Consider the following 17,899-nt stretch of genomic DNA (forward strand, 5'->3'; position numbering starts at 1 on the left):
TGTTTTAGAACTATTAAGTTTTTATTTATTTACTTACTGCATTTTCATAAAGAAATAATTTCCCTTTGAAAAAATTCATTAAGGAAAAGGAATACAATAATAATGACAGTAAAATGCATTTTTTCAATAAAATGAGTCTTTGCTACAGTAATACAGCAACGATCCTAAAACAGGAAAACAAAAAGGAATAACTTTGTCAAGAATATTGTTTAAATAAATTTTAAAGCATTTGAAACATTTCTGACGTGAAGGTGGCATAACTTAGAAAAGTTTATGTCCATCTTTAAAAAAAAATTTGTGGTTTTAAATGGCAGTTTTCTAAGTTGCCGTTTCAGCAAACGCATTAACACAAGATGTGACATTCAGTTCCCTGTGGTTAAAAAAAAAAAAAAAAAAAATGGCTGAACTTTGAATAAAACAAACAAAATCATCTCACATTATGAACATTCACCCCAGAGCATCTTAAAAACACAGGGCACATGTAACTGGAATGTCCAGATTTTAAAATCTAGTCTCGATTTTGTGTCAGAAGTCCACAGGCTTCAGTTTCTTCTCCTCCTGTTCGGTCAAAGGCTCCTGAGCCAGAATTTTGCCGTGCAGACGGTGATGTTTCCCGATGCCCAGTTTGGGTAAACCTCGATTCAGGCCCTCCAGCAGAACACAGGACTTACACAGGGCCTGACTGGAGATGTAGCCGCAGCGCGAGCACGTTCCCTGCACCGGCATCTTCACCCCTTCCTTTATAGAGAGTGTCTCGCCGGAGTGGATGACGTCTATGATGGAGCTGGGCCTGATGGACTCCAGGTCTTTGAGGAAGGCGCGAGCGTGTCCTCGGTAGGCATTGGGCGAGTAGATGCACTCTGTGGAGAAGTAATCGAGCTTCTTAAAATAGGCGTAGAGGACGATTTCCTTCTCGTAGGCGTATTTGAGGGGCTTGCAGCGCGGGATGGCGCCCTCTCCGTCACTGGCTGTGCTGATGGCGGTGCAGCGGCGGAGACGAGCGATATCTCCACGCAGGACATTCATCAGCACCGTCTCTGCCACGTCGTCTGCATTGTGACCTGCTCAATAAACAAAACAAACATCATTCTACCTATCGGCCTTGGAAAAATCTTTTCTTTTAAAAAAACAAACAAACAAAAAAAAGGTATGGAGGACCAAACTTGCAGAAAAAAAGAAAGAAAGAATAGGAAAATAAAGGAAGAAATTATATAATTCATTTTAATTAATTTTTAAATAAATTTTCCATTTATTTTCTGTTTTGTTTTTTCTTTTTAACTTTCTTTTTATTTTTTCATTTATTTGTATATTTATTTATTCATACATTTATTTACTTTTACTTTTCTGTATGTAACATGCAAATGAGGGAACTGGTCCTTTCTGCATCATTGGTTGAAAAGTGTCAGATCTGTTCTATTTCATTTATTTCTATATTTAATTTTTATTTCTGCAGGCTTGGTCCTCCATAAAAGCGAAGTGTTAACTCTGTTGGACTTTTTTTCTTTCTTCACGAGGATGATTTTTTTGGTCTATCCTTGTCGCTTTCCTTTCTATAGGAGTTCAGAGTATTTCAGAATAATTTAAGAGATGAAACAGGAAAAAATGAACTAAGCGTTACACTGTATAAAATCCATAAAATATAAATCTCATAAAATATAATTGTATAAATCTTTATAAATTAGCCTTAAGGTTTTGTAGGTGAAATCTAATATACTCAAAATGATTCAGTAATATTAAATAATATTTCTGATTACAAGGTTAAAAGGTTAATTTATGCATTACCACATGAAACAAACATTTTAAAGTGATATTTTGCCTAAAATAAAATAAATAAGCAATTATATTTTGTTTAAATTTTAATATTAACTTAATTATATTTCTCTTTGAAAAAAACTGTAACGTATAAAGTTTATTTAAATAACCATAAATAAAAGCAAGAACAATAAACATGACCATAATTACTTTTTAAAGCATGATAAGAAATGTTCTTTGCATTAAGGCAATGGAAATATCAGAAATAAATTCTCAGAGGATCTTGAACGAATCGAAATATATCTCTATTTCCAAACATACATGCAAATGTATTAAGGTTGAGATGGTACAATGCAATTTATTAACACCAAAACAAATTATTTGTCTTGCAGAATGTTTAAAATCTCACACAGACATGCTTGATCAAACTGGCAAAGGCAGTGAAAGACACTGATCACTTGCCTGTGCATATCTTGTCCACTTTCAGCATCATGGCTCCTCGATCCAGCGCCTGCCTGCGAAACACACCGCAGAAAGTGCAGTTATTCTTCAATCCCACCTGCTTCACGATGGCATCCATGGTCCAGCCATACAGCTCTTCATAAGACACGATCTTCAGCGGCAGCTCATACTGCTGCTGGTTCCTCTTCACTGTCTCCAGAGAATCATCTCTGTAACCCGTGATGCCCTCATCCACCGACAGCAGAAGAAGGTTCAGGCCGTAGTCGTAGCGCTCGTTCAGGACCTTCATCACATGGGCCAGGACGGTAGAGTCCTTTCCGCCCGAGGCACCGATGGCCACGGTTTCTCCGTGGTTAAAGAGTCCGGCGGACACGATGGTTTGATGGATCTCCTCCTCGAACGCCCAGAAAAAGCAGTCCTTACAGAGAGAGTGTCCGGTCTTGGGCCGTTTGAGCACGGCACGTCTCTGGACGCAGTTACTGCACTGGACCGGCATGATGACACACACAGGGCACTGCATTTCAGAGAAATATCAGATCAAAACACATCTTTAACTGGTTCTCAATCTTTTGTATGTCACAGACCCCAAATATGATCATCCTGCTGCAAATAATTCTAAAATGTAAAAGTAGCTATAAATTTTCAACTAATTTTAATGTGGAAAAATACACACACACGTATGTAATGACATTTTTCTACTCACTATAGTAATGATGGTGGATGATGATAGATGGATTATTTATTTAAATCCATTTTAAAATCAATTTATCATTTTCTTCATTTAATTATTTTATTCAAAATATTTATCTATTTAGTTCATCTTAATTTTTTTTACATACATTTTTCCACAGACCCCTGCACACTCTTATGACCTCAGTTTGAAAACCCCTGCATTAACCCTTTCTGGCATTTACTGGAATATTTCCATCTCATAACATTTTTTTTTTTTTTAGATTGAGGAAAAATTATGGTCCTTACAGTTATTTTGAATATTTCTTTGGAACGTATTCTCTGAAAGTAACATATTACAGAATAACAATGTATTAAAATATGTATGCAACTAAAAGCATATTAACTTAAGGTAAAATGGGGGTGGTACATGTTTATTGATGTTATACATCTCATAACAGGGATGAAAGTTGTTGGATTTAATTGTAAAAGTGCATTTGCATGCACCTGGATCCTTGGGATTACAGGCAGAAATCACCTAAAAAAAAAAAACTAAACCCCTGCACATGTTTGTTTAATGGTTTGTTGTTCGTTTATGGCTGAATAAACTGATACCTGAAGTAAACACAATGTCTGAAAGGGTTAAAGAACTGTCAGAAACTATGACTGAATATGGACGTTCACAGCATTTGACAGTATCAGAGTATTTGAGAATAATTTTAGAGAGTAACACATTAAAATGCATTCAAAATATTACTTAAACTGTATGAAACTCATTTAACAAAAAATACAAACCTTTAAGTTACGTATTTCCTCCGGGGTTTAACTCATTTAAACGAGTAAAGACGTAAGACGATGGCGTGCTGAAGAAAATAAAACGCTAAACCGGAGTTATAAAACAAATAGCTGATGACTTTTTAAAAAACACCTGAAAGGACTGCTCTTATTCCAGAACATCTCTGCTGTAGTATTAAAAACACGGTTCGTGCACGTGCACGTCACAGAGGCTGTGCACGTGCACGTCATGAACGTCTGTCTTCCGGTTTGACTGTTTGTTCTGGCGCCCTCTATTGTCCTGGCGACAAAAGCGTTTACATTTGACCTTTTATGTCGGAAAATAAAAATCATGATTATTGTACATTAAAGTTTATAATAAATTTACGAGTGCAGAGTTCAGTTGACAGTTTCAAAGACACTACCTTATATTTATGCCATTCGAATTTACATGACCAAAACATTCATTAGCCTACAAACAAAAATAGTGTTGCTAACAAGCTAGACATACAAATAAGTATTCTGGGGACTGTTCCATAAAACTAGTTTACCAAATAAACCAGGCTTATTTCAGTAATTCTGACTTATTTTCACTTGATTTGGTTTCTGAAAGCAAAATTACCATAGCTCAAGCTCAGTCACTGTGGCAACTTATGCTGGCAAACTAACCTGGTCCGGAACAGGCTAACTGTCCGGCTAAGCTGAGCTCCTCTAACACTGACCAATAGGAACACATCGATATTACCACTGACTCTCTCACATACGATTAGTTGACTTTATTATTAGTCCAAAAATAAAAGTATACAGAAATACACCTTAAACAATCAAATAAACTAAAAAAAATAGGCTACAACCAACTGTATTTAATGTATTGTGCCCAAAATGTAGGCTAATGACATTTTAACATAGCTACTTGCGTATTTAGTTGATCAGTAGTTTCTAGCCATGCAGCCTTTCTCTCTGAATTTATGACAGCTGCACCTTTTATGGTTATTAGAACATTAAAACATTGCAATCTAAAATGGCTCTTTAAAGCATTAAAAACACTAAATCAAAAGTTAAAAATCACTGAATTAAAAATAAATAATAGAAATCAGACTACATTTTAACTAATAAGAGGAACACACATTTAACTCATTTGAGCTAGTATGGCTGTATTAGCCAGCTTACATTTGATTTACAGTTATTGCTATCATAAAAATACACTTATATGTAGGATTAAAATTCTATGTGTCACATTTAATGTCCAACAACAAATATTTGAGCAGAATGTATATTGTATTCTGAATTCTTGTGTTATTATTCAATTCTGCTCTGTCTGTGTGCGCATGCGCTCAGCAGCACTCGTTCGCTCGCTAAGCCTCACCCACTCCTGACAGCAAAATGGATATATTTGCATGACTTTCTAACATTTACAGATGAAAAATATACCTGTGACGTGTCAGTTATGCACTGAGGAAAACACAACGTCTCAAATGCATTAGACAACACAAATATTCGCTGTTTGCCATGGTGGATCGATTTGATCCATGATCGACATTAAGGGCTGCTTAAGATTAAGCGTGCACATCAAATTATCCTGACTTGTGACTCACTGAACCTGGCTCGAATTAGTGAGATTGCGTGAACTTCAATTGTCATTTATGAAACCTCTTTAGTCCCGATTGATTTGTTAGGCTATTTCAAGTCAGGTTTTGGACTTTAATTCCCACTTTTCTTAGTGTCTTTTATGGAACAGGCCCCTGGTCTGTGTCTTTGCAATAGTGATTTTTTGGAAAACATTCTATCATTTGCATGTAAAAAAAATAACAACAACCAACCAACAAGAAGACAGAAAAATGTAGCCTACGGGCCTGTTCTTTGTACGTTGCTAACTCAGTTAGCTGGATTTGATTGTTGCCGAATTTGCTTGATCTTGGATTGTTTGGTTCTTTGAAGCTCATCCTGTACCATGATGGTGGCTGAACAAACTCAGGGTTACAGGATTAGTTTTGAGTTGACAAAACCAAACCAGTACAATCTGGCTTTGTTGGTACCATGAAGCTGATCATCGGCTTTCTCTGTCAACTCGGGCTTGATCCTGAGTTAATGGAGCACGTGCACATGAAAGTGTGACCAGTGTTGGCAACTAATTTTCAGAGAAAGTTGCTAAAGGAAGGTCGATTTGTTGCTAAATCATTGCGTAATCATGACGCAAAATTGTGTCACAACATCAAATCTAAAAAAAATTACAAAAAATTTAATATATATATATATATATATACACACACATGTATGTATGTTAATTTAGATTTGTTTGTAAAATAATATGCATAATGTAATATCAAAATACAAATAACTGTATTTTTAAATACATTGAATTACTGAACACTTACACATTTTTGAATGATAAAAATTTATTTTTTTTAATAGCTAGCAAACTTGTAATACTACACATTCTCAACAATTATGCTTTAAGCAGTGTATTAGCAGTTAGTATGCTACACTCTAAGAAAAGCCTGTAAGAATAGGGCACACCCTACTATGTTAATATGAAAGAATTTTCCGTATTGTTTTTTTACCTGCATTTTAAATTACGCATTGTGTTTTCGGGTTACAGGGTTACAATGGATAATGGATAATGTCCTGGAAAATTACTAGTATCTTTTCCATTTTTCTTACAGTGTACTAACTGATCAACAATTGCAGGTACAAGCTAGAAGCTACTAACAAAGTTTATCATAAATAAACAATTATTAAATTTTTATTAGTAGTAAATTATAATTAAATTGCAAATAGCAGCTAACTTAATTCACGTGATGTCTGTACTGCTAGGCATCTTTGGTTTCCTCTTTTTGTGTAATTTGGATGGAAAATGTGTGCTTTTTTTTGTCTTGTCAAAAGTTGCTAATAGTTATAAATAAATTTGTAAAATTGCCAAATTTGTTGCTAGGTGCTTTTGGAAGAAAAAGTTGCCAGGGTAGTCTGAAACGTTGCTAAATTTAGCAACAAAATTGCTAAGTTGGCAACACTGAGTGTGACATCAGTAATGAGCAGCCAATCACATGCCTTAAAACTATGATTCACTTCTTGCGAGAGAGTCAGTGTGGTGTAAGAGAAACTGGAGGAGCGGCTTTGTGTCAGAGACGTGTCACTTTGCTTGAAGCTGATTGGTCAAATTTCGGTTTGGGATCTCTAAACCAGGGATCAGCAGCTTCAGCCCCAAAAAAACGGTGCAAAACGTTTATTAAACGGAAACGGTGGTGCGTTGAACACCTTGTTCTGATGACACAAGAGCAGCAACTATGGCAGCTGAGAAGGCCATTCTTTGTGTTCTTTTTGAAGAATTTTCGGAGCCTGATGAAATCGGTATAAATACGTGTTTAATACTGCAAAATACGCTCGATGTTACAGTCACTGCCCTTGCTGTCCAGAATAAAAGAGAACATCCCAATCGAGTGAAGGATTTGTGGAAACTGTGGTTCCTAATTATTGTGATCCAACATTTGCCTCACATTTCAGATGAAGGATAATCCACTTCTTACCTCCGAGACTGTGTTATGATCTATATGACCTTATTATTTTTATTGTGAGTATTAGGATTATCATTATTGCTGATCACTGTTGTTGTGCTATGATATTGTAATATTTACCATTATATAACCAGAGGAGCATAGAAACGTTTATGAAAGTGTCACCCACAATACAATAGAAAAATATATAAATATGTAGTATTTTTATGTTACATTAATCAGTGTCTAGCACACCTTCCTAAGGAAAGGATATGGACCAGAAGACATTGCAATTACTAGCTCCATGATATTTAGACAGACCTAAATAAGCTCCAGATCTATACTTGTGCTCTTATTATTTCAGTTATGTTGCCTTTAATGTAAATAAACATGTGCAAACAATATACTTGCTCTTGTGAATTTATTTTGATGTTAATTACATTTACTTACAAATTCATCATCATCATGTAACATATGCTATGTTACTATAAAACTCTTACGACAAACACGTCTTCTAATATCTTCAATTGTTGTGTATACTGAGCTGCAGCGGACACGTATTAAATGACTTCACTTGGACCCATTGTGCGAGCTGTCTCTTTAATGCCACGTGGTTTATATACAAGTTGCTGCTGACTGGGCTGACATTTTTGACACACCCACCAAACAAGAGAAAACGTATCTCAAACCCTGTTGCACACCATTTCCAGGAAACATGTCGTTCAACCCGGAAACCGTAGCAAAACGTTGGGCACCGGTGTGAGCCTGAACTTGCCCCAGAGCAGGTTAGCTGTGGAGCGTAATTTACTATGGCGAACAACACTGCTAAAAGCCAATACACTTTCATGGTACCTAAAACCCAGAGTTGCCGCAAACTAAACTGAAACTTACCTGCCTAGCCAGCTAAACCGGTTTCATGGTACAGGCCTCTGCTTGGGATGTAAACAGGATTATATTGCATCTTTTTAAGCAGAACTGATACTTAAAATACGTCCCAGCCACTGCTACTTTATTATAAGATTAGCCTACCCTACTGGTCCAGGGACAATCATTTCAAATAATAATAATTTCAAAAGTAATTTGAAAATAATATAACAATGTTGTGTAGTCTACTATAGACACAGCCAGTTTTACTCATTGAAAGATTTATTAGTGATGAAATAATTACTTTAGAATTGTATTGGAGTCTTATACACATGCTGTAAAGTTAATCTGAATTGTGCATTAATTTGATTACTTGATCTCTAAGAAACTTTAACGCTGTCACGTTACAAATCTGTTTAAAAGATCAAATTAAGTGAATTGCTAAATACAACATTGAAATAAAAATGTAAAGCCTGTACAAATACTAGAAATCATGAGTATACAGAACTGGGAATCATGTAAAAAAAAACAACAACTTACAAATAAATTCTCATTTATCTATTATAACATTTATGTAGTTTTGTTTTGTTTCCTTTTTAATGATATGATATAATTACGTTGCTGTCTTGCAACCAGCCAATTGCTGCATTGCTGATCGTGGTTACACCTGCCCTTTTCGGAGACCAAATTCGTTTGAAGAACCAAATTAGCCAGAGATCGGTTATCAGGATTTGAAGATCTGGAATCTTACAAATTATCTCAGATGTAATAAGAGACGTACGAAGAACGGGCCCCAGGTATATAAAAAGGGACTTGCAGATGAAAAGATACAAACACAAGTGATGACATCCATAAAAGTTATCATTAAAAATATTTGTAGAGTAAAATTAATCACTATTTGTATCAAACTCCAAAACCTGAGGTAACTTTAACTGAAGTACCAGTCATAGAGATCATGAGCTTCTTTATATTCCTTGTGTCGTGCTACATGGTCACAGGCAGTGCATATACCCAGAATAAACTCTTGTGTCTGTAATATTAAATGAGGACTTGGAGTGAGATGTTTCCTCCAGTTAAAGTACCTGCGATATGCATCTTCATCCTTGTCCAGCTGAAGCAGATATTCGGCTAGTGACTTTGCATCAGGGAAGTCATTGACATGAATGAAGGACTCAGCAGGAACAAAGTTTTCATAGTTTCTTCTCGGAGGACCCAACACCACAGGGACGGTACCTGCTGCGAGCGGCCCGTTTATCTTCTCAGTGATGTAGTCCTTGTGGATGGAGTTTTCAAAGGCCAGGTAAAATTTGCAGCTAGCCAGGGTTGGATAGTAATCATTATAATCCAGGAACCTTCCATAAGCCTTTCCAAACAAAGTCACTTGTATGTATTTACTGAATTCTCTGTAAAAAACGTTTCTTGTGTCGACACCAGTTGAGGGATCGTTGTTACTTACAATCCAACACACCAGTTTGTCCTTTTTGGGAATCACAAAATCCTCATTAGGTTTCTTCCTGGTCATTAAGCGCATCCGTACAGGAATATCAGCGTCCTGTCTGTAGCTGAGAGTGAGATTGAACAGGTTTTCCAGACCTGTTATCTTTTTGGTGTTGGTTGGTGATTCCAAATGCAACCAAATCCACCTCTGGAACGGAGGACGAGGAGATGGAGGAATGTTGGACAGATCCCAGCGGATGTCTCTGTGATAAACGATGACATTATCTGCGTCGTTGTACAGAGTTCTATCATCCGTCAGATGACAATTATCAATATTGTAAAACTTTTGCAGTCACTGAAATCAAACCTATAATTTTCAGGCCAAACCCATAACAGAAGTATAGGTTTCTCATCTGCTTTATCAGTAAGAGAGTTGTTCTCTGCTTTATCAGTAAGAGAGTTATCCTCTGCTTTGTCAGTAAGAGAGTTGTTGCTCTTGGCACAGTTTTGTTCTGAGTTTAGTTTGGGTTTAGGAAGAGGTAATGGACAGTTGTGTGAAGGCGAGAACCTGGAAAACATGATGCTCATAGAGATGACACCTGCCATCGTCACTACTACACCCACACGGCACAGCATTGAGCCATTTGTGACTGACATCTTCTGATCTAAAAAAATAAAATAAATAACAATGAGAGGGAAGTGATCAGACTCTTTCACCAACGACAGTAAAAACACTTGATATTAAAAGGTATTCTGAATGAAATAAAAGTTACTACTACTATGTCTGGTCTGTGAGAAACACAAAAACTACAGCACAGACAGTGGAAGCTAATCGTTGTTTTATGTGCTAAATTTGACATTTGTCTCATTCAATTAGACAAGATTCACATTATGCATACAACATGTCTGGGATTCATGTAGGAAATTCAAGTCCTCACCGCTTTTAAGAGCTCCTGATTAAAAGAAAAGAAAAAAAGGTGAATTTGTCGCATATGATGGCAATGTGTTCAGCGCAAGAAGATTACAACACTGAAAGACGGAAGTTTAAGACTAGAAGTATCGGATCGGAAATTACTCTGAAAAAACAACGCAAGCAAGCCAGCGTTTGCAACCTCCTGATAGAGCTTCGAGCGACTCGATCCCAGTTCGTGGACCTTTCCGATCTCGTCCGAACTGTATTTCAATCGAGGCAAAAATGCCAAAATGAGATCATTCTGAGCCTTCTGTGTACAGCAACCTCTAGTCAGCTCTGCATCGACACTGTAACCCCAGACAGATGTGGAAAAGCATGTTTGTACATGCTGAGAGAGAGAGAAAAAAAAAAAAGCATGAGATCCTTCTCCAGAATTAGCAAACTGGCTGCCAGCATCATCTGATCACAAATGTTCAGTTTCATTTCAACAGACCTCTGAGATGTTAAAAATGCTCGTTTGCCAGGGATTCTTCTAAAACTTCAGGTACGATACTCTTGTCATTCTGCTGGTTGTCCGTTCCAGACAATTTGTCTTGTTGATGGACTGATGAGACTTACGGATCCACACCGTGGTCTATTAATATAGACATTAAAACATACAGTAGACTATATCCTTATCTTACGATACTCCACAGGCAGTCGGACAAATTCAAACAGTAAAACTAAGCAGCCAGACAAATGGTAACCTGCAAACATACAATACACAGCGAGTAATGCAGTCAAGCAAAAAGCAGGAAATACACAAATAGTATATGAGGGTCAGGTGAGAACACCTGAGAACACACATGACTCAATGCATTAGTGACCTCTGGTGGAGACATTATGATTAAAAATAACTTGACTGTGTGTTCAAAATTACTCACACAAAATTTAACATAGGCCTACTTGTTTCTTCTGTAACAGCATCAATAAAGCAGTACAATATTTTACAATAAAATATGCTATTTCAGGCCAGACATGTCTTTCTGTGTTCACTTGCATGAACCAGAGAATGCGCATTTCTGAGCATATTCTTGCAAATATCCTTTGCTCTGTGGCAACTGGTGCTCATTTACCAACCAAAACTACATAAAAGTACATGGTCCCAACATAAAGTAGGTTGTCAACAGCACTTTGTTCTTGTTGGACTCAATGTTGCCAACTTAGCAATTTTGTTGCAACTAGCAACAAATTTACTTTTAAAATTTATTTGGCAACTTTTAGCAACTTTTAACTGTGACTCAAATGATAAAAGGCACACATTTTCCCTTAAAATTACACAAAAAGAGGAAATAAAAGGTGTCTAGCAGTACATTTTACATTTACATTTAGTCATTTTGCAGGCGCTTTTATCCAAAGCGACTTACAATTGGGGAATACATAAAGCGATTCATCTTGAAGAGGCAATCCGACAAACGAAGTGCCTGTAATACCAAGTCTCAGGCCTTGTTTAAATAAGTACAAGCTAGCAAGGGAAGGAATAAATAAAGAGAAAGAGAATTTATTTTTTTTTTTTACACATCACATGAATTAAGTTGCTAGTTGCAATTCAATAATCATCGTTCATCGTGTTATGTTTGTACCTGCACTTGTTGAGCAGTTAAAAATATGTAGAAAAATGGAAAAAGTACTGGTAATCTTCTGCCAAGACAATATCCGTTTAGTGATTGTCACAGTACATTGTGCTATTTTACAGACTTTTCCTAACGTGTAGTTCCTAACTAACTTCCAATACACTGCTTAAAAATATAATTGTTCAAAATGTGTAGCTTTACTAGTTAATAATAATAAAAAAAAAACATAAAATGTAATTGTTCAAAATGTGTGAATATTCAATAATGCACAATATCCTGTGAAAACCACAGTTGGGTCATTCTTCAATTGGGGTGGCAAATGAGAGGCAGAATTTGTAAAAGTGCTTGTTTGTTTTTTTCTAATAAAATATATTGCTATGCATTTAAAATGAGTTTCATATGCTATATCCATTAAAATGAAAACTTAAGAACATTTTGATTTTTAAATAATTTCAATCAAACACTGGTGACACAGCCACTTATGTCTATGTCATTTTGAAGACTTTATATTGCAAGTTACTATACAGGCTCTGTGGTGTTACCAGAAAAGACAGTAACACCACAGACAAATCAGCCTAAATCCTGACTTTTCTAAAATAGAGGCTGCTATCATGATGATTTCAAAATCAGGGGACATTTTGGAAATATTAATAAGTATGTATTTATCAAAATTTTGATTAAAATATGTCAGATCTGCAAGTTATCAACATAACACCACAGACACTAATAAAGTGCGACACATGAAATTGTCAGAAATTTAGCTAAATTTAAGAAAATTAATAAGACCCCCCATGCACCCCTCAGATCATCCAGCACCTGCAGTGACATTTACACACAGGAAGTAGTCCAAATATAATTCCCCCTTTTCTTAAAGGGGTAACATCCATTCATGTAACACCACAGACATGAATTTGGGGGACAAAACTTTTTTCTTAAATATAACAAAATATGTATTTTTTTAAAACAATTTAATAAAATTGTACGTGTTAAGTAAAATCTATATTCACAATATAACCACTTTATTTGTGTTAAAAATGTTATATTGTTGTGATTACATCCCATGATACCTCTCTGAGGTACGGCGGGAACATCCATATTTTGTTACAAATGCAATCTCTCAAACTCAATTAAGTATGCATTATTGTGTATACAAATTGTGTTTACTCTACAGAATACAAACATGCAAACATTTTATGATTTATTGGTATTTAAAGTTTATTTCAACTGTTGTAAATTAGAGGGACACCACTTGCCACCACAAATGAAGAATGACCCAGTTGACCTTCAGGTCATATTTTACCCTGGAGGTTCATGGATAGTGTTGTTTAAAAAAACATTTATTCATTCTTTCACTCATTCACTCACTCACTTACTTTACTTATTTAATATATTTTTTAATGAAAATGTGTTTCTTTTTTTGTAGATTCTTTATCAGGGCTGGTTAACTTTGGTCCTGGAGGGCCACTGTCTTGCTGAATTTCGCTCCAACTCTAATTCAACACATCTGCCTGTAGCTTTCTAGGGATCTTGAAGACACTGATAGCTTGTTCAGGTGTGTTTGATTAGGGTTGGAGCTAAGCTCAGCGGGACAGTGGCCCTCCAGGGGCACGTTCAGGCTCACACCGGTTCCCAACATTTTGCTATGGTTTCCGGGTTGAACGACATGTTTCCTGGAAACGGTGTGCAACAGGGTTTGAGATACGTTTTCTCTTGTTTGGTGGGTGTGTCAAAAATGTCAGCCCAGTCAGCAGCAACTTGTATATAAACCACGTGGCATTAAAGAGACAGCTCGCACACAATTGGTCCAAGTGAAGTCATTTAATACGTGTCCGCTGCAGCTCAGTATACACAACAATTGAAGATATTAGAAGACGTGTTTGTCGTAAGAGTTTTATAGTAACATAGCATATGTTACATGATGATGATGAATTTGTAAGTAAATGTAATTAACATCAAAATAAATTCACAAGAGCAAGTATATTGTTTGCACATGTTTATTTACATTAAAGGCAACATAACTGAAATAATAAGAGCACAAGTATAGATCTGGAACTTCTTTAAGTCTGTCTAAATATCATGGAGCTAGTAATTGCAATGTCTTCTGGTCCATATCCTTTCCTTAGGAAGGTGTGCTAGACACTGATTAATGTAACATAAAAATACTACATATTTATATATTTTTCTATTGTATTGTGGGTGACACTTTCATAAACGTTTCTATGCTCCACTGGTTATATAATGGTAAATAATACAATATCATAGCACAACAACAGTGATCAGCAATAATGATTAGCCTAATACTCACAATAAAAATAATAAGGTCATATAGATCATAACACAGTCTCGGAGGTAAGAAGTGGATTATCCTTCATCTGAAATGTTTGTCTTTTCATTCTGAAATGTGAGGCAAATTTTGGATCACAATAATTAGGAACCACAGTTTCCACAAATCCTTCACTCGATTGCGATGTTCTCTTTTATTCTGGACAGCAAGGGCAGTGACTTTCTATTTATCACGGAAACGTTGTTTTCCAATGAAGATTTGGCTCCTCTCTCTGAGCTTCTACCGCCCAAATGTACATTTTTTAATTCCCCCCGCTCTGGGAGAAGGGGTGGCGGTTTGGTCTCAAATTTTAAAGATTGTTTTCAATGTCGGACCATGCAAAGAATTACATATAGCAGTTTTGAATTGCAGATGCTTGTGTTGGACTCAGACACTCCATTAGTTGTTGCTGTGGTCTACAGGCCTCCTAAGCCACATAAAGACTTTTAACAGATTTCTTGGGGGGAATCATCCCCAATTCTGATAGATTTTTAATTATTGGGGATTTTAACATTCACATATGCTGCCCCCAAAACTCATTTGCAAAATACTTTATCAGCCTAACAGAAGCCTTCGATTTAGTGCAGCGTGTTAAAGGACCTACTCATATTCATGGACACACTCTCGATCTTATTATGTCTCATGGGTTCTCGATGGGTGATACTGAGATATGCGATCACAGCTTTTCTAATCACAATCCTATTTTATTCAATAAACCATTGTCATTGAATGCTGTAAAACCTCATGTATCAGCTCATCTGACACGGAGGATCACTGCTGCTACCTCTGCTTCTTTTTCTTCAATGTTTGAGGAGTTTTCCCATTCTACTGCTCTCGCCTCATCTGAGCTCAGTCCCGATTAATTGCTTTTTAGTTTGAATTCTTTCTGTACTACTATCTTGGATTCTGTGGCTCCACTGACGACTAAACATCACAAGTTAACTCCTGAACCATGGTTATACTACTCGGACTACTACTAACCAATACTACTCGGACATTGAGACAGGCTTGTAGAAGGGCTGAGAGGAAATGGAAAAAGAACAAACTACAGTTTTTTCTGAAATGTTAAAGGATTCACTTATTAAGTATCAGAAGGCGGTGAGAGTGGCTAAATCAGACTATTTTTCAACTCTTATAGATAAAAATCATAATAATCCTAGAACCCTTTTTAATATCATTAATGCTGTGTTTACATCTATTTCGCTGTCTTTTTTAAATTACATTAAGCAACTCAAACCAACTGGTTAACCTTTAGATATACTTCCCTCACGGCTATTTAAACAAGTGTTTAGCGTAATGGGTCCGACACTTTTAAATTTGATCAATAAATGCCTTGAGTTAGGAGTTGTTCCGGACTATTTAAAACATGCCTCGGTACAACCCAGACTTAAGAGGCCTAATTTAGATTCATTTGATGTATCAAATTTTACACAAAAATTATAGAGAAAGTGGTTTTTCATCAAATACAAAGTTTCTTGGTAGATTACAAAATTTTTGATGCATTCCAATCAGGCTTTAGGAAATTTCACTCCACTGAGACGGCTCTTTTAAAAGTGTTCAACGACATTCTTTTAGCTACCGACTCTGGAGATTCTGCAGCTCTGGTACTTTTAGACTTGAGCGCTGCTTTTGATACTGTAGACCACAATGTTCTTCTGTCCCGCTTAGAACAGGTAGTGGGCATTAGAGGTTCAGCTTTAAATTGGTTCCAGTCTTATCTTACGAACAGAAGTTTCTCAGTTAATATTGGCAAATTTCACTCTTCCACTGTACCTTTGACCTGTGGGGTCCCTCAAGGCTCAACTCTAGCTCCCATGTTATTTTGTATATGCTTCCCCTCGGATCGATCTTTGAGAAGTATGGTATATGCTATCATTGTTACACAGATGACATGCAAATATATATTCCTTTGACACATAAGAATGGATTAGACCCGGTGGCCGCTTGCCTCTTGGATGTTAAAGCATGGATGTCTCTAAATTTTTTAAGTCTGAATGAGAGTAAAACAGAGATTGTGGTATTTACCCCGTTGGATACACACTGTATACCAAATCTAAATTTTGGTGTTCTGGCACCTTATGTAAAGCCATACGTGAAAAAAATGTTGGTGTGGTATTGGACCATAAAGCTTGATAGACAAGTCAATCAAGTTGTGACGTCAAGCTTTTATCAATTGGGAACCCTGGTAAAAATGAAGTCCTTTGTTTCTTTTACTAACTTTGAAAGAGTAATCCACGCCTTTATTACCACGAGGCTCAATTATTGTAACTCTCTTTATGTGGGGATCAGTCAATCCTCCCTAAACCGCCTTCAGATGGTTCAAAATGCGGCTGCTAGAGTTCTGACGGGAGCTCGAAAGAGTGAGCATATTACCCCTATCCTTCAGTTGTTGCATTGGTTACCAGTGTGCTACAGGATTCATCTTAAAATGCTCTTATAGGGCTGTAACAAACGATTGTTTTGATAATCGATTAATCTAGCGATTATTAGAACGATTAATCGACTAATCGTCGATTATTTCACTGATTAATCAGTAGACTTTGATTGATTATTCAGCTTTTGCAATTAGTTAAAATATTAAGTTATACATATTCTAACATAAAGGTCAATTCAGCTTTAGAAAAGCATATTATGTAATTACAATTATTATACAATTAATTGGTAACACTTTACAATAAGGTTCATTGGTTAACATTAGTTAACAGGAACCAAAAATGAACAATACTTCTACAACATTTATTAATCTTGGTTAATGTTAATTTCAGCATTTACTAATGCATTTATAAAAATCACAAGTTGTGTTTTATAACATTGGTAAATGCACTGTGAACTAACATGAACAAACTATGAATAACTGTATTTTTATTAACCAACATTAGCAAAGATTAATACATGAATTTAATAAATGTATTGTTCATTGTTCATTCATGTTAATTAATACATTACAATAAGCCAAGGTATCATTTGTTAACATTAGTTAAAGTGTTATCAATTCATTATACAAATAGATGTATTTGGCACACAAAATGAGACACTCTCTCACCATTTAATTAGCTACATGGAGAAGTAACACATCATTCTGCCTAACATCTCTTTTTGTAAGTGATAAGAATCAAAATAAAGGTAAGTGATGACAATTTCAAAACATAATGTCTTAAAATAGCCTACCGTATGATAACCAAAACAGTCCTGAGATAGATCAAGCTTTGATCTCTGTTAAACAAACTATCACTTTAATTAAATATTTTTTCCCCACTAATAAAAACATTTTATCATTAGCTAGCTCCACACTGGAGAGCTGCTTTATTTTAGAAAATCAAGTTGTAATTCTAACTGAAAGCGACACTGACTCTGGTTTTTCCTGTTAAATACCGTAAAGCTGCTTGATTTAAGGCTATCTATTGCATAAAGTACTATATAAATAAACATGATGTGAATGGACTTTACTTGAGTACTGAAAAGCAGAGCTCATGCAAACATCCACGTCGTTGTAATCACATGCATTTTTAACCGCTGCTTTCACACTGCTGTCAGTTTTTGTTGTGTTTATTTTGTTACTGAGAGGAAAGCTGGCAATATATATTTACATATTCATCAAACG

At 35.9% G+C, this 17,899-nt stretch overlaps 2 protein-coding genes and 1 pseudogene across 4 annotated transcripts in view; 1 reads left to right on the top strand and 2 right to left on the bottom strand.

Moving 5' to 3' along the window:
- On the bottom strand, window positions 1-9,229 carry ctu1 (cytosolic thiouridylase subunit 1 homolog (S. pombe)). Of its 2 annotated transcripts, none has more exons than XM_058784473.1 (3): window positions 9,095-9,229; window positions 2,215-2,728; window positions 1-1,061 (listed from the first exon to the last, which is right to left on the bottom strand). In XM_058784473.1, the coding sequence occupies exons 2-3, from the start codon at window positions 2,708-2,710 to the stop codon at window positions 526-528; spliced, it is 1,032 nt and encodes a 343-aa protein (XP_058640456.1). In that variant the 5' UTR covers window positions 2,711-2,728; window positions 9,095-9,229; the 3' UTR covers window positions 1-525. The 2 variants fall into 2 exon arrangements, with proteins under 2 accessions (XP_058640456.1, XP_058640455.1); XM_058784472.1 differs by lacking the exon at window positions 9,095-9,229 and adding an exon at window positions 3,679-4,531.
- Window positions 7,485-11,823, bottom strand: LOC131545547 (4-galactosyl-N-acetylglucosaminide 3-alpha-L-fucosyltransferase 9-like; annotated as a pseudogene).
- Window positions 10,771-17,899, top strand: part of LOC131545551 (G2/M phase-specific E3 ubiquitin-protein ligase-like) — a 25,870-nt gene continuing 18,741 nt past the window's right edge. For both annotated transcript variants that reach the window (XR_009272454.1, XM_058784474.1), the window contains exon 1: window positions 10,771-10,906. The gene's annotated coding sequence lies outside the window, so the exon portion shown is untranslated. The remainder of the gene's footprint in view (window positions 10,907-17,899) is intronic.

This window comes from Onychostoma macrolepis, chromosome 08, assembly GCF_012432095.1.
Source record: "Onychostoma macrolepis isolate SWU-2019 chromosome 08, ASM1243209v1, whole genome shotgun sequence".
Lineage (NCBI taxonomy): Eukaryota > Metazoa > Chordata > Actinopteri > Cypriniformes > Cyprinidae > Onychostoma > Onychostoma macrolepis.